The sequence below is a fragment of the Phaeoacremonium minimum genome (genome assembly GCF_000392275.1).
Source record: "Phaeoacremonium minimum UCRPA7 unplaced genomic scaffold PA7_03_scaffold_62, whole genome shotgun sequence".
NCBI lineage: Eukaryota > Fungi > Ascomycota > Sordariomycetes > Togniniales > Togniniaceae > Phaeoacremonium > Phaeoacremonium minimum.
The window spans coordinates 608,913-625,081 of NW_006920969.1; the positions used below are offsets into that span (position 1 = coordinate 608,913).

The following is a 16,169-nucleotide window of genomic DNA, read 5'->3' on the forward strand; positions in this document are numbered from 1 at the left end:
CTATTCATCAGCTGGAGGTTCACAGCCATAATGTGACACGAGATGAGGCAAATTGCAAATGCAACGTTGAATTTCCAACGTAAAGGGCAATAGATTTGGCACTCAGTGAATGCTAATCATGTAGGCGTCAGATATATAAGTCCGCTGCGCTCACCAGATCCAAAGGCTTGTTTTCATCTCTTTCCAAGGTCCTATCTACTAGCAGAAAAACACGCAATACATCCGAAGCCGAGCTCTGTCATCAACATAATGAAGTTCATCACCATCGTCACTGCTTCCCTTGCCACGTTCGTGACTGGGACACCGTTGTCTCAGCAAGTCTGTATCCTTTTAAACCGAGATATGCCCTGATAAGCCTGAGACTGATAACCCGATAGGCGAGAAATCCTCATGATGTGCTGGCAACACTGAAGCGCGACCCGACTGGCAAGGGGTTTGCCCATTTAGGATCCGACAACGTCGTCAGGACGTTTGATGGGCATTTCAACATAATTGATTCAGCCCCTGTTGAAACAAGATCACTTTCAGGCAAAATCCCTCGATCACATGAAGTGAATATGATGAAAGAAGCCAGGGCAGCACAGGAGAAATCAAGACAAGTGACTTCAAAACCTCGCCAGAGAAATATCATTGAGGCCAAGCAAAGCAGCTGCGTGTCGGAGAATTGCCCGAATGATGAGTACTGCCAGAATCTGAGTGTCAATGGTCTCGACTGCTCATGGTGTCTGATTGTCTCGGATGGTATTGGAAACTGCCAGGATGCGTAATGGGTGGGATGATCACTTGCGCCGGTGATACACAATTAGGAGCTTTCTTGATCTTGTCCTATAGATGATGATTTACTTGTTGTTACATGACTGTAACATAACATCTATCAGCTTCATAGTGCTTTGCCAGAAGTCATTGACCATGGCTCTGCTCGCGAATTCATCCTCCCAAGCTATGTTGACAATAGTGTCACCACCTCCAATTCCCGCAATGTTCATTCTTAAGCCGTGATTACTCACAGAGCCTCCTGTAATACATGTAGAGAATTGTACCTCTTCAATTTTCCATGCATCAACCAGTGTATCCGCCAAACTACCAGACGGACGTTTGGGTGTAGGAAAACGGCCGAGGTTTGAGAATGCAATTGAATTTTGTTGTTGAAGTCCAAGGGACGGGAAAGCCTTCTCAACCATGTCTTCTAGATATGGCCCTAGCATATTCCCTGATAACCATAGCTGTATGGCAGGAGGATGAGAGCCGGTGAATTCCTTCTCTAAGCTCCTTTTATAATCCCTAACTAATTTCCAAAGTTCTCCTGTTTTATCAGCCGTAGAAGCGGCTTCCGGCTTTCTGTTCGATGTAAATGCTAAAGGCTTTAAAGCATCGTGAACTTTGCTCAGGGGAATCATCTCCAGAGCTCCACCAGCCGCATTCCAAATGATACGATCGCCATTTCCCCCCTCCGGATAGCGGAGCAACGAGCGTATGTCCAGAGCATTGTGAGCAAATCCAAGCTTTGCCCTTGGATAGAATTTGCTTGCGAGTGTTGCCGTGGCCGCAATTGTCAAGAGAGGCGAGAAGGTGGTGTCATTTCTGCGACAAGCGTCGGATATTGCAGCCATTTTAGCGGTCGAAATGCGATAGCCCGCAATCCTGGTGACTGTTCGCTGCGATGTGTCTGCGCAGCCTGTCGTTATAGGCGGATATGGCTTGGGGGGTTTGAAGTCACTGAAGAACAGCCGTCTCCCATAAAAGAATCTTATCAACATCCAATACAAGACACCGAATATGGCACGCATGATCGAAAGCTTTATAGGGCTGAACTCCATCGGATTCGGTGGCATTGGGTTCTTGTCAGGGTTGAAGCGAACTATTGCATCAGAAACAGCGGCGGTCGTTGATGAGTTGAGAGCCTCGAGAAATGTCCTCTGGAATTCATAACCGGCCTTCCCATCACAAACAAAGTGATGGAAGACGAATACGATTTCTCGTCGATCCAAAACAAGAACCTTCCACCAAGGCCGTTTCGGTTCATTGTCCATGAAAAGCCATTGGTTATGGACCTTCTCGAAGAACTCGGCATCGGCAGCGACCTTATTACCATCAATGAATTCGACACATGATCTGAGATCAATGCTATGCAACATAACACGTTCGAGTTGATGTCGTCCTTTTTTCTTTGCCGGCTGGATCACCGCAACCGCAGCAAGTCCTGGATGTGCCTGGACCGTCTGATGAAGTGCCGACAAAACCACAGATTCGGTCAGACCTTCTCCCGTTCTGACATTTGCGTAACGAGCCGATACCAATATATTACTTTGCAGGCCTAGCCGATGCCACAAAAAGTACATACGGTCGTAGAATCCTGTTTACTCCAGAATTAGCTTTTCAACTTGACAAGGTTGGTGTCGCCTTACCTCCTTGCCTCACGAAAGTATAATGTTCAGCTGCCTCCATATTTCCGATACTTCTCTTTGAGCCCTACTCTCCGAAATTGGTTGTAGTTCATGGGTATCAGAGGAGAATCAATATTTTGAGAGATTTGGGGAGAGAGCAGACTGGACTCTGATCGCTACATGCCCCTTTATGTAGGTTCACGCGCCATGTGCCCGGAGAACGGGAAACGGTTTGCGGCTCCACTATTATGCTATCTCAGGCTGGAAATTTAGGCCACCTTACCTACCTTAGGTAGCTTAGCTTGGACAAGCTTGATGCCGTGGAAGAGTATCTAACAAACGCACTATCCAGAATTAGACAACCGAGCTCTAGCCGATCGGATTCGTCGCATTGAATAAAGTCACTAATTTGTCATTGGATATATCGCTATTTACAACGGAAGAGGAAATTCAGGGCCCCACTCAGCAACAACAGTCAGACTAGGTTTAAAGAAGAGGACATTGCAAATACTTGTCAGCAAACTCTGCTGTAAATCCCGGATCTAGGTGACCAGCATGCCGCCTGGTAGTTCGGTGAGCCATCCGTCAAGCGGCTCCGTAACGGAAACCTTCTTCGTACACTTGTTTGCTTCTGCAAGCGATTGTGTCTTTAGCGTAGCGCAATTGATACTGTTGGAAAAGAGATCGCTGTTGCAGTTGTTGTCCATGGCTCGCTGCAGAGCGTCGCCCTTCCAGCCGAAGACGTAATCACCGTGAATCCCATAACCTGTCTTGTCACCGAAAGACCATACAAATGGTTGAGACCCGTCTGTCGGCCAGTCATTCTGGTTGTTGAACGGCCTGGTATCCCAGTATGTCTCGTAGAATACTTGTGGAACTGTGACAGGGTGTGTAGAGGGACAAGAGTTCCCGTTAGGGTAAGCGACGTGGTCTTGGTGATTAGGGCTGTCCAGATTCTTGCCATCCCAGCAGGTCGGGAATCGAATGCTGACCATGATTCCGGCCGGGCAGGCCTTTGTCGGGAAGCTCGTAGTCGCGCCACCTCTTGTCATGGATGATTGCAAGCAAGTGAAGTCCATATACTTGTACTTGGCATTCAGCTGAGCTGCGGTGCGAAAGTTTGGATCGCCGACAGTCATACGGAAGCCAGGTTTAAACGCAGTCACCTTTCCACTAGAGAGATAGTAGACAGTCTGACCACCATTCGCCCCAGTGAAGCCAAGTTCGTTTCCGAATGTATTCACACGCTTAAAAGTACCGTTCCTCGCACTAGGGACATTAGCATTATAGCTTGATATTGTTCTTAGCTTCCTTACCGGTAGAAGAGCACCGCAGTCCAGTAATTAGAGAAATCCTCCACTGGAGTACATGATGTACATGTGGCAGTTGTTGCTACATCGTCCCGTGCCGGGTCCATGGTAACGTTGAAAGCATTCCCTCCAACCACTTGATGGACGTGGGTCGATGGAATTTGTCCAGGGTTGACAAGGCTAACAAAAGATCGTTAGGTAAGGCTGGCTCTATGGCTGATAGTTGATTATAGACTTACGGATCAAGACGTTCAACAACAAGCTGGGAACAAGAGAAACGAAGCGTTGCAGCAGCGTTCACGCCATACTCAACGGCTGCCGCCGCGAGAAGCATAGAAATCCAATGCATTTTAGACTGTTTAGGTCCAGAAACGGTGCCGTAAGTAGAGCAAAAGTTGCTGATGCTATCATAACCACGCCAATAAACCAGTCATTGAAATCCACACCATGGCGGACTACACTGAGGTATTTTATCTTTGGTTCCCAACCCCGAAGCATCTGCCTTGACTCTAGTGGCCTCAATTGCCGATAGTTGCCATTTTAATCAGCAACATCCCCTTTTCGCCGTTATCGAGGCATGTGAGCTACCAAGGTAGGGAATAGACTTCTCGGAGGTCGCAGTTCAGAAGGCGTGCCGTCCAATCACATCAAGCTTTGAGATGAAGACGGCAAATTCTCCAGCACTTAACCAGATTGAATTTCACCGGCAGATGGTAGGAGCACCACACATGGCATTATATTTCAGAAATATGGATATGTCGGCACTCGAACGGAAGGATTCGCCAGATTTTTGCGGCGAACATCACATCAGCTGCTGTTCCCTCTCATATCGCCACTCATGTGTCAGACTATGCGCAAAATCATGAAGCGCTGGTTATAGATTTCATTGGATGCAGCGTTCTTGAACATAATGCATGCAGAGAGTAAAGTAAAGAGAACGGCGAAATTTACCAACTCAGAATCATCGATACCCATCATCGAGACTCAATTGCCGAATGTTGTTCGCTTGCAACTCGGCCCCATTATTACCCCAAATAGGCGGCCCTAGGTACGGCTAGCTATACTGTGAGGCTTGGGGGTGGGTCTGGTTGTTGTTCGGGTAGTATAGCCGACCTTCCCAGGAGGAAGTCCAACGAACAATACTGATATAAATGAACTCATAGAACAGTGACAGCGGCCGAGGAATACATGGAGGCGGGGCCATCTATCTGCACAGTCCAACCAATGAATCAGAGTTGAATGTTTAACCATGAAACTTGATCGAGATGTCTTCACCAAATTGAAGTATCATTTCAACTGAATTCTCGGCGTGCAAGCATTGATAAGAGCGGGAACAGCAGCCCGGTATTTCTGGCGCTCAACTCGAGAATGTAGTATGCAAAGCCTCGCAAGTTACCCGGGGTAAACCTTTGCCATTGCCACGAAATTGGTTTCACACAAGTCGTTTCCATGATATGACCTAGTTGAAATGCCGCCAAGAACCAACGCATCCCATGCTTCTCTTTTCAGTCGATGCTTTGAGATCCCTCGCATTCAATCATCTGTGACCTCGAACAGCTTGGCAAGCTTTTAGCAATATCGAAACACTCCTTGTTCTGTCTGAGCTGTTGGTTGCGGTGTTGTTGGAAGCGGAGAAGGAAGATCGTTGTCGATGGCTGGTCTCTCGGGCGCTAGTAAGGCGCGCGTGTCTTGTGATTCATGGTCTGTGATCGAAATTGTGATGCTGTGTGATGAGCTTCTTTTATCATTTCTGACAATCTCAGTCATATACGAATCTGGTACTGCCGCATCTCGGTGGATAGACGATGAATATATGTTCTTGCTACTAGCTGCTGCCTTCTCGTCCGTCTCGCGTTTGTTGCCCTTCTTCACTGCCCACACGATAATCGCCAGCACGACAAGAGCGACAATCACGCTAATCAAGATAATCTTGACATCCGATGAGAGTTCGGAACTGGCGACATCTGATGCTGCGGTTGTGGCAGCTTCACCAACTGAGGCGACGCCCATTGATCTCCTCAACAGTTGAATGGCTTTCGAATTTGGGTTACAAAAGCACACTCATGGCCTCTTACGTTGTCTACTACCTTTATTTTAATGTAGTTTGGCATTGAACGGCTGCCTGCGCTGGGGCGCATTTCAAGCAGGAGTATGCACAGCCATGGGTTCTGGTGTTTTACGAGGCTGTGTTAACCCCTGCAATTGTCCGCAGCTTGAGTTTGGGGATAGTGTAAGGGCGCAATCCTTCACGTTTGATCTTCGTTCCAAATGGCGCCTCATCACAAACGGCGGATTGGTTGGCCTGGGAAACTCCATCGCATTTTGACCATAAAAAACAGCACATCAATAATTGTGAGTAGGTTGACTCTGTAACTGCTCGTTCTTTTAGGGTGCTGTCTCCGTATATCGTCTATTCGTCTAATTGGTTCTCGTGTAAAAATTTGTCAAGAAGTCCGGCTACTTTGTCGTTGTTCATGTCTGCAAAAGGAATATGAGTATTTCCTACCAGCCCTGCATCTTCTTTGAGCTGCACTACTTGTGCATTTCCGCCATAAAGATTGACGAGGCTGGCTAGGCGACGTGACTGCCGCAGATATACGTAATTTTCTGACCGGTGGTCACCCCATACAAATTGGATTGAGATGTCGGCGAGTTTCTTGAAGTCTCTCAGGGGAACTATGAAGGGTCCAAAGCCACCACGCCCCGCAGTCATGTTTGCATTGTCAGGATATAAATATCCAATGCATTCGTACATGACTATCCCCTTGATATTGGTAGTATTGCTCTTGACCGCCGTCATCAAAGCCCTTAGCCCAGCAGCCGAATTTGTAAGGTATACGATGTTTTCCCCCAACTTTCCAGAGTCCGCAGCTATTGCTGCTGCATCTGACTGTAATTGGACATTCTCAGCGGTGTCGTACTCGACATATCGGGCAGCGGTCGCTTGCTGCCATGCATCATCGTTTTGCGTCGGGAATTGCACGTCTGGCCAGAAGTATTTGAAGAATGGACCGAAATTCCAGCTGGCGAAATTGCCCGAATCTGCGTATCGGGGAACATAAGTAGTCGAACTGCATGCCCAGTTGGCACGACCTACTCGTGGCCCGTCCCACAAGTAGACCGGATAGCCTCGTCGAAGAAACATGTCTTTATAACCCTCGCCACCATCCCAGCGGTTCTGCCAAACCTGAGTGCTCGAGCTATGCCACATTACAAGGCTACTGCTTCGTGGCTTCCATGGTATGAAATATCTTCGCGTTATTAATTAGCTCCACTTCATCAGCTATAGCTTTCTTGGCCAAGAATAACTTAGACCGGCTCACACTTGGCACTCTCTGGGTGGGTAAGACACTCGCCGACTGCAAATTCAAAAGACTGTAGAACTTACTCCATGTATCCATGATCACACGACAAGGTTGCGTTTGGAAAATTCGGGTCAGAAATGGTCTTACCACCTATTTGAAAGCCGCCTGACTTATCCAGCAGAATGGGCTGTGATTGCTGGCCACCGGCCTCCTGAGAAGCACTGCTTGGCACATATAAAGAGAGTAAAAATACAATGAATGGGTTCATTATTGAAAGGTCATGAAGGCGAATAATGTTATAACTCAAGACACAGTCAGGCTTGAAGTGATCTAAGGGGTGTAGACCGGTTTATCCTTTATAGCCAGCGCAATAATGAAAAGCTCGAAATTTTCTATCATGCCATCTGCCTCATCAAGTAAGCAATGCTTTCGAATCGAATTCAAAGTTAGATTCAAGAGAAAGCAAGAGCCCACCTGGTTCTGTTGTTCGTATGCATTCAGCCGATACTGCTAATTCAGATCTTAATGCGAAGGAGATATAGGTTCATGTCTGATCCCGTTACGATGGAATCTGGGGTAAGCAAGGGCATATACTGCTTGGCAAATCATCTTCGTGATAGGAGCGGCCCATCAAGTTCCTAACGCATCATCCAAGCCTATTGTCAGCATTCGGGGTCAAGCAACTCTCTCTTGCCTACATATGCGGCAGACCTAGGAAAGACTTGACTGGAGCCCGCAGGCTCAATTGCCGACCTGAGGTAATATGTGATTTGTGGAAAGTCGGAAATTAATCAGGCTGTCCACATACATCTGGCGGCGATTTAGGTCACGTAATTTCAATAAACAGAAACACTGAAACAGGGCGTTTGATGTCTGCTCACTGTGAAAGTATTTGTTCACCAAAAACGCCACATCACTCTCCTTCCGGTATCTTTAGACGGAGATTCAATATATGAAAACATTAGGCCAGGACGACGCTTGACCGTCGCATGCTTGCCCATCCATAAACCCGTGAACATAACACTCCCCCATCATGCGATACACCGAATCGCCGAGGTCCAACGGAACAGGATTGGTTGCTCTTCTCAGAAGGAATGGTACCCGTGCTCCCGGTAGAATTACCACTTGATCATCTGGTTGCATCCACACGGGGCCCAGCCCCATGTACCCCTTCTTGGTTATGAAGAATCTTCGATGGGGCGTCGTCGCCACTATCACATGTTGCGCTGCCGTGATGTAATCCTCGGAGCTCGAGTTCGCTGGGTCAGTAAGCTCTGGCTTGTCTCTATACATTTGAAAACAAGTGTTGGTAATTTGTGAAGCTAGTGGGTTCTCGGCCATATCTGCATCGTCCTCTTCTGGTTTCTCTCCATCCTCGTCGGGCAGAACAGCCATCGCCGCGAAGAAAGAGATGAAACCGATGAATAGATTGTCCCAGGTCATGGTAACAGGTATGGCCGTCCGGATGGCAGTGCAGGTCTGCGAGAAAGCTTGCATAGTAGAACCACCTCCAGGATAGCTCTCTCCTATGACAGACGTCATTCGACTCCACTCCAGGAACGACGCCTTGATCCCGGCCTGGTTAATGTGTTTCTGCTGTGACACGGTGGAGACACTATCGATGATATAGGAAGGCGACTTCATAACATCTTGTCGCTCGTCGAAGGGCCAAGAAACTGTAGGCAGCATCGATTTGGCTGCCTGAAATGCCGAGCAGACACCCGGATCTGAGAAATAGATACGCTCCTTCTGGTCGCCCAAATCGGGCACCCACGACGGGAGGTTCTTGGCAGCACTCGTAGTACCCGAGCCTGCGATCCCAGTCCGGCCACAAATATCAAGTGTCTTATCATGCAATATGATTGCCTTCGTTGTCTCGATGAACACATCTCTTGCGGGTTTCTCGTAGTCGGGCCGGATGCCGTAGTCATTGATGTGAACCTCACAGCCTTTTACTCGCTGCAGCAGACCAAGAAAGGCATAAATGCGATCTTTCTCCTCTGTGATTCCGAACTTGGATGTCTCAAACAGGACCTGATGAAGCGTCATTGATTCACAATTATGAATCCTCTTGCGCAGGAGGCCAATAAGGTACGTGTGAAGAGCAGACGCTACATTTTGTGAGTAACTTTTATCACCAACAAGATGATGAGAAATGATGAGAGTTCGCTAATATAAGTGAAAAGGTGTAACTTACTCCTCTTTTTAGGATTTTCGCCAACTAGTTGCCATGATGGTTGAGATAGCATTGCCGCGATATCTGCAACAGCGCCGAAGTCGATCTCGGTCTTGCCACACCTGACGGTGACTCTCTGACCCAACGCAATCTCCTGAACCACCCAACCGCGTGTGAAAACAGGGCGCTCGAAGAACTTGTACAGAGACAGCCACTCGGCAGAGTCACGGGCCGGTACTGCCAGTGGCTCATTATCGGATGATGCCGTGGCTGCCTGTGACATTCCGGCAAGCGCAGCGATTAGGTGAAAAGCTTTCTTTGAATCCTCGTCCTCTTCACCCGTCCATACAATAACACGTCTAGCTCGGTTGTAGATATGTCTCATGAGACTGACGTGATGCGCTCGCTCACCAAGGCTGTGTTGATTGATACAGAGCTGGTCTACCCACAGAGTTCGTTTCTCGGTTGGATGGCGAAGGTGAAGCAGGGCGTCACGAAGGCCGGTCCCGATCTCCAGATAGCCTCCATCGCAGAACACCTTGTGGAGAATCTCCATCTGGTTGCGCAGAGGAATGTCGTATCCAGGATCGAGAGTGGCATTTAGGCTGCGCTCGTATGATGTCTCTTTCCAAGTGTAGGACAAGGCTTCATAGGGAAGCAATTCGCCGGACCCCATCGATAATATGGGCCGTATAGAACATTTCAGATCATCATTGTTCTCTCCCGGCAGCAGATCTAGGACACGAGTGGCCAGCCCGCCAGCTGCCCAAGCGTCATAGAGACCATCGTCGGAAGGGTACTCAAAGTGCTTGATGCGTCCAAAGAAGGCATCCTTATGAAATAGAGACCCCTTTTCGCGCTGCTTCTTCGTCGCCTCAGTCAGAGGCACCATTTCCACCGTGAGCACAACATTACCTTTAAGGCTGCGAATGTTGTACCAGATCAGCCTGCCTTCAGGTACCTCTACTTTGTCTAAATCGACTTTCATGTGGTCGAAGCACTCAAGCTCGGAAGACACGACCAACTCAGCGCCGATGACTATGCGTAGATATGACATTCTCTCTGAAAGATCATCATACGACTGATACTCAGCCAAGAAGGCCGGTCTGTCGGTAGCTTCCAAAGCCATGAGGTACTGCATCAATAATCCACGCTCACTCTCATCGAGACTCCTCAGTGCTTGCATAAGTCCCTTCTGCTGGTCGGCCGTCATCGTAGAGTAGTACTCGAGGAACTCCATCGGAGAGCAGACATCGCGCTGTTGTAGGGCTTCCAGCAGCTCCCGAACAGCCTTGGGGTCCGATCCATGGACGACGGTAATCCTGTTCTTAGGCCTGGCAAACTTGATCATGCTATGCGACTTGTCGTGGGGACTCTGTGAACTGGTGGCACATCGCTCACAAAGGTCAAAGTTGCTGCATACCATGCAGTGGAATCGCGGGCCATGGATGAAGTCAGCTTCGCTGTTCGTAGGAGGTGCCTTCTCGCAATGTATGCCATCACAGCACACGCCATAATGAATAATACGATTCGACTCGGGTTGCTCGGCCCCCGCATGTGCCTGACTTTGTGCGGTGGCGGCTTCTTCGAAGATAGGGTTCGCAATGCCTGGATGAGAGCTTCTATAGACGAAAAGTGCATTTTGCGGCGGTTGGTTGTCAGAAGGTGGTCCTGCAGACCCGCTGGCTGCCGATGAACCCTCAGCGCTATCTTGAGCGCTTTGACCAGCGTCCATCTTCCCGATAGACACTCTGTGCTGTTCGCTCTCACACGCAAGGATTGCCCTGACTGATGACAGGCCTTTTTTGCTTGCAAATAGCAATGCAGAAAAGATAGTGCTGTCTGATGATGATGATTATTTATCGTGTTGAACCGGAGATCGATGAGACTACGCGTCTTCTCTACAGACAGGTGTGACAATCCTTGCGATTGGCTGGACAGCAGTGGCTGTTGCTTCATCCTCCAGGCAAGCCATTATGCGTTGATGTTAAAGCTCAGTCATGTTGGTCAGACACTGGCCAACACTGCCCATTGCGCTGCCGCCCCCAAATCTTTGGCGATGACAACTATTGATTTTGCATCATTATTCCATGAACAGGCCAGCGGGCATTGAATTGTTACTTTCTTGACGATGCCATACACATTCTCGCATTGTCAGGGCTGCACTGCCATTTGTGCTGCTCATATTGTGGTGTGCAAAACGCCCAAATGCCCTTGTATAGACATTGGACAAGTGGTTGTGCGTGGGCCCACCAAAGTGCAACTTGCGGGAAAGTTTATTCTCACCACCTCAGATCCAAATAAGAATCTTATCACGATGAGGAAAATAGAGAGAAAAAAAGAAACAAAAAAGGGGACAGAAGGAAACCAAATCCTCTGCTAAAGCAGTTCGATAACTGGGAAAAGGCTTCTGTGTAAGCCTTGATTTGGTCACTGGAGCAATCGCTGATTATCCACTGGTCTCCGCTGTCCATCGAGGCTCATGGTGATAGAACGAACACCGGATGATCAGAGCACTACAAGTGTATTTGTCATGCACCGTAGGTGTACAGCACATCACATCATGATGTTGTGCGGTAGACAAAATGCGCAACCCTCTTAGGAAAGGAGATTGTAGATGTGGGTAGCCCTGGGCCAGTGGTGCTCTTCAGTAGCATCATTACAATCCATTTCACAACTACGAACAACACTAGACTAGACGAAGCTTGATGGAGACTGTCCCCTGGGCATTTGAGCGTCCCTGGTCGGTCTTCGGCGAGAAGGACCCCCTATGCGACGCGGCGCCGCAGCATCGGTTCCGAGGATGATGAATGCATCGGAAGCCCCGGAGGGCATTCGGGCACGCTAACACGGCAGGCGTCGTACTGTGAACAAGACAGTTTTCGGCGCATGTGACCCCGAGTGTCTGCGAGCATGTGCCGTCACGCCATGCCCCGAGGCCGCGCTTCAGGGATCTATTTCCGGCGACCACTAGGGGTCCTGGCGCGGCTACTGACACGAGGAACTAGGGGTCCTAGGGCTCCTCCAGGGCACGAGGTTTAGCTCCCGCCGCTGGAATGCACTCGAAGGAGGCTGCAAGCAGCCTCGGTGCAGCGGCTAAGCTGGAGGAAGCTAGCAGCGCCCCCGGGGCCGAGGCACGAAATGCATTCGTTGAATGGAATGACAGGCTGGCCGAGACCCATTTATAGTCATGCAATTCACCAGAGCACCACCTACCCAGCTACCTAGGCAAGGCTCTGGGCGCGCTTTGGGGATCCTGACATCAGGAGAAAAGTAGCTCTACACGGAAAGTTGCAGAATCGCGACAATGGCCTATATAATCGTCAGTGACGACGCCGCCTGTCGCGGTCAATTGACCCGAATGCAACATGACAGCATCAGATGAAGTCATTGCGACTCTGAAGAATAGACATCATTGAAGAAACACAACATACCCGCATACCTACCTACCAATCATATCACATCATATCATATTATGTATTACAGCCACGGCAACTTCGAGGCATTCGCCCGGCCCAAGAAGCCGGAAGGTGTCGAGAACAAGACGGCATGGATCGTCGGCTCGGGCCTCGCGGGCCTGTCGACAGCGGCGTTCCTTGTTCGTGATGCGCAGATGCCGGGAAAGAACATCACCATCCTCGAGGAGCTAAAGATCCCCGGTGGTGCGCTCGATGGAAACAAGGTGCCAGAGAAGGGGTTCGTCATCCGCGGTGGACGAGAGATGGAAGAGCACTTTGAGTGTCTTTGGGATCTGTTCCACTCCATCCCCTCTCTCGAGGTCGAGGGCGCCAGTGTGCTAGATGAGTTCAACTGGCTGAACAAGGAAGACCCAAACTATTCCCTCTGCCGTTCGACGGTCAACAAGGGCCAGCCCGCCGGCACCGGCATGACCTTCACCCTCACATCCAAGGCACAGAAGGAGCTGATGAAGCTGTTCCTCGCCACCCGCAAGGAGGTCGAGAACAAGCGCATCAACGAGGTCCTCGGCAAGGAGTTCTTCCAGAGCAACTTCTGGATGTACTGGCGCACCATGTTCGCCTTCCAGGAGTGGCACTCCGCGCTGGAGATGAAGCTGTACCTCCACCGGTTCGTCAACCACATCGGCGGCATGCCCGACTTCTCTACTCTCAAGTTCACCAAGTACAACCAGTTCGAGTCCCTGGTTCTGCCTCTTCAGACATGGCTGCACAAGCAGGGTGTCAAGTTCCAGTACGACACGGAGGTAACTGACATCGACTTTGCCATTGAGAAGGAGGGCAAGAAGCAGGCCACGTACATCTACTGGATCCAGAACGGAGACAAGGGCGGTGTCAAGCTGACGGAGAACGACCTTGTCTTTACAACGATCGGGTCGCTGACGGAGAACTCGGATTTGGGCGACCACCACACGCCAGCGAAGCTGAACGAGAAGTTCGCGCCAGCTTGGGAAGTATGGCGAAAAATCGCAGCCAAAGACCCATCGTTCGGCCGTCCGGACGTGTTTGGTGCCCATATCCCAGAGACGAAGTGGCAGTCAGCCACGGTCACAACGCTCGACAAGCGGATTCCCAGCTATATCCAGAAGATCAGCAAGCGGGATCCGTTCAGCGGCAAGGTCGTCACAGGCGGTATCGTGACTGCTCAGGACTCGGCCTGGCTGCTCAGCTGGACTGTCAACCGCCAGCCACACTTCAAGGCGCAGCCCAAAGACCAGATGGTGATGTGGGTTTACGGCTTGCTAGTCGATGTTCCAGGCGACTACATAAAGAAACCGATGCAAGACTGCAATGGAGAGGAGATCACGCAGGAGCTGCTCTATCACATGGGCGTGCCGGAGGCCGAGATTGCTGAGATGGCCGCCACGGGCGCCAAGTGCGTTCCTGTGATGATGCCCTACATCACGGCGTTCTTCATGCCTCGACAGGCGGGTGACCGGCCTGCGGTTGTGCCAAAGGGTGCCGTGAACTTCGCATTCATCGGGCAGTTCGCAGAGACGACACACGACACGATTTTCACCACGGAATACTCTGTGCGTACCGCGATCGAGTCGGTGTACCAGCTTCTCAACGTCGATCGCGGTGTTCCGGAGGTGTTTGGCTCGACATACGATGTGCGGACGCTGATCGAGGCGACGCTCAAGCTTCGGGATGGGAAGCCGTTCGGTGGCTGGCTGCCGGAGAGGGTGCGGCAGTTCTTCTGGCATAAGTTGGAGAATACTTGGGTAGGAGATCTTCTCCACGAGTACAAAATGGTTTGATGCTCGAGGAGTCATGTCAGTCGTGGTTCGGGAGAGGTAAAGATGTGGAAATAGAACGATACCCCCATCACTATCATGTATTTCGAGGCAAGGCACAGATTCGGTCGGAAGGTAGATAACAATGCTCAGTCTTTTCGTTTACGTGCCTGCGGGCGGCAAAACACGTGTAGCGGGAGCCTCTTAGAGCCACGCGACCCTAAGACACGCGCCGTCAAGTGCTAGAAGACGTTTTGGGTGCCCTGAAACATGCACCTGGCTGCCTAAGTGCCTGAGGAGATATCGCTATTCTTTCTGTGCATCAGCACTCAGTCCCCCCTGTTTATCTTGCGCCCTCATTTTCAGACAATCTTTCGCCCTCGATGACCAAGGGCTTTGAAGCCAAACAATCTGGATGCTTCTTAGCGGCCCTTGCTAAGCGAGACTTTCCAAACGGCCAGACTTTTGTTCCTACTTGGGTAATAAAGGCATGTCTGCGGCATCAAATGGACAGACACATTGTAGCACGATCGCTCTTCACCAACCATCCCATCATTGCGCCCCCTCGAGTCCCTTTCCCAGCACCATCTTGAACCAGTCACGCTTGAGAATCCCAGGACGAGCCCCGAAAGCCGTGTAAAGGTCCCCATCCGCCTCTGTCTGATGTCTACAGGCATACCCACCTGAGGTATCTGGGCTGTGGCGTGTGGCCCTGAGCCTAGAGGCGGAAGACTTGAAGGGAGGGCCACCGCACCTCCACTCACACTTTCTCCGATTCATAGTCCTCATTGTGAGCTGTGTACCAATAGAGACGAATCTTAGGGCGTGTTGAGCCAAATGTGTAACATCAGGGGAAACGTCTCCAGCCCCTGGATTGAACACAACGGTACTTATCGCCAGGGCTGAGCCATGCCAGCCTTCCATTTCTTAGTGAGATTAATCTATTAGTGTGCTCGCAACTCTGCGTTACTAGTCAGAATAGCCATGACCGTTGTAGAGACATTCGTTCTGGTGTGTTCCCACGCCCAGCATCCCGAGTCATCTTCGGCACGCCTCCACAGCCCGCCCACGACACCCACACCCGCGAAGTCACCCCTTGTACTGCCAGCACGATCTGTCCTTACAAACAACGCTTGCGTCACAATACTTCGGCGGGTATCTTATATCGGCCTTAGACTTGGAGGTGAAAATAATCGGATACAGCGTGGCGTGAGTCACCAGCTGAGGCTCGTCACAATGAACCCTAACCTATCTCCGGAACCATCCAACCAGCAACCCCGAGCTGGCCTTTTCTCAGTCTACCAAAGACACCCGAGACACCAAAACGCCGCGTTATAACGGCTACCAGAGTCTCAACGCGTCTGGGTAACTCTATTCACGGCTTTCGATACGCCTCAGCCTGTCCAATCAGGGGTACCTGCCCCTACCCGCAAGGACTGACTCGACTCCTGAGCATACGCAGACGCGACTAGACGCGACGATGGTGTTGTATCGGAGAAAGAAAGTCTTCTTACCTAACTCATCAGCATAAAAAGGAAGCATCGGTGTTCGTCCTCAATGTCACGTAAGTTTACTCGGATATTCCTCGAACATTTCTCGTTCCATACAAGCAAGATCTTCCGAAGACTGTTGTCTTAAGCCGCACTCACACAACTACCATGTCTAGTAATAACCTGATATCTCTTGAGCTTGATGCCAGCCAGGCACTTCAAGCCTTGAGAGATAATTCGTCACTGCTTTTTCCCCGACACTTTTCCCTGCCCTTCCCATCGCCTCAGGAGG

At 50.2% G+C, this 16,169-nt stretch overlaps 3 protein-coding genes across 3 annotated transcripts; 1 reads left to right on the forward strand and 2 right to left on the reverse strand.

The window, feature by feature from the left end:
* Nucleotides 1-2,926: 2,926 nt before the first annotated feature.
* UCRPA7_1206 (hypothetical protein) lies at nucleotides 2,927-4,043 on the reverse strand (the record flags this gene model as incomplete). Its single annotated transcript, XM_007913792.1, has 2 exons — nucleotides 2,927-3,653; nucleotides 3,934-4,043. The coding sequence occupies 2 exons, from the start codon at nucleotides 4,041-4,043 to the stop codon at nucleotides 2,927-2,929; spliced, it is 837 nt and encodes a 278-aa protein (XP_007911983.1).
* A 3,697-nt stretch (nucleotides 4,044-7,740) lies between these two features.
* Nucleotides 7,741-10,621, reverse strand: UCRPA7_1207 (putative ankyrin and het domain-containing protein; the record flags this gene model as incomplete). The annotated part of the gene is made up of 4 exons (XM_007913793.1): nucleotides 7,741-7,809; nucleotides 8,044-9,110; nucleotides 9,197-10,509; nucleotides 10,599-10,621. The coding sequence occupies 4 exons, from the start codon at nucleotides 10,619-10,621 to the stop codon at nucleotides 7,741-7,743; spliced, it is 2,472 nt and encodes an 823-aa protein (XP_007911984.1).
* A 2,029-nt stretch (nucleotides 10,622-12,650) lies between these two features.
* Nucleotides 12,651-14,411, forward strand: UCRPA7_1208 (putative myosin-cross-reactive antigen protein; the record flags this gene model as incomplete). The annotated part of the gene is made up of 1 exon (XM_007913794.1): nucleotides 12,651-14,411. One exon carries the CDS (start codon nucleotides 12,651-12,653, stop codon nucleotides 14,409-14,411), a length of 1,761 nt encoding a protein of 586 aa, XP_007911985.1.
* Nucleotides 14,412-16,169: the final 1,758 nt, after the last annotated feature.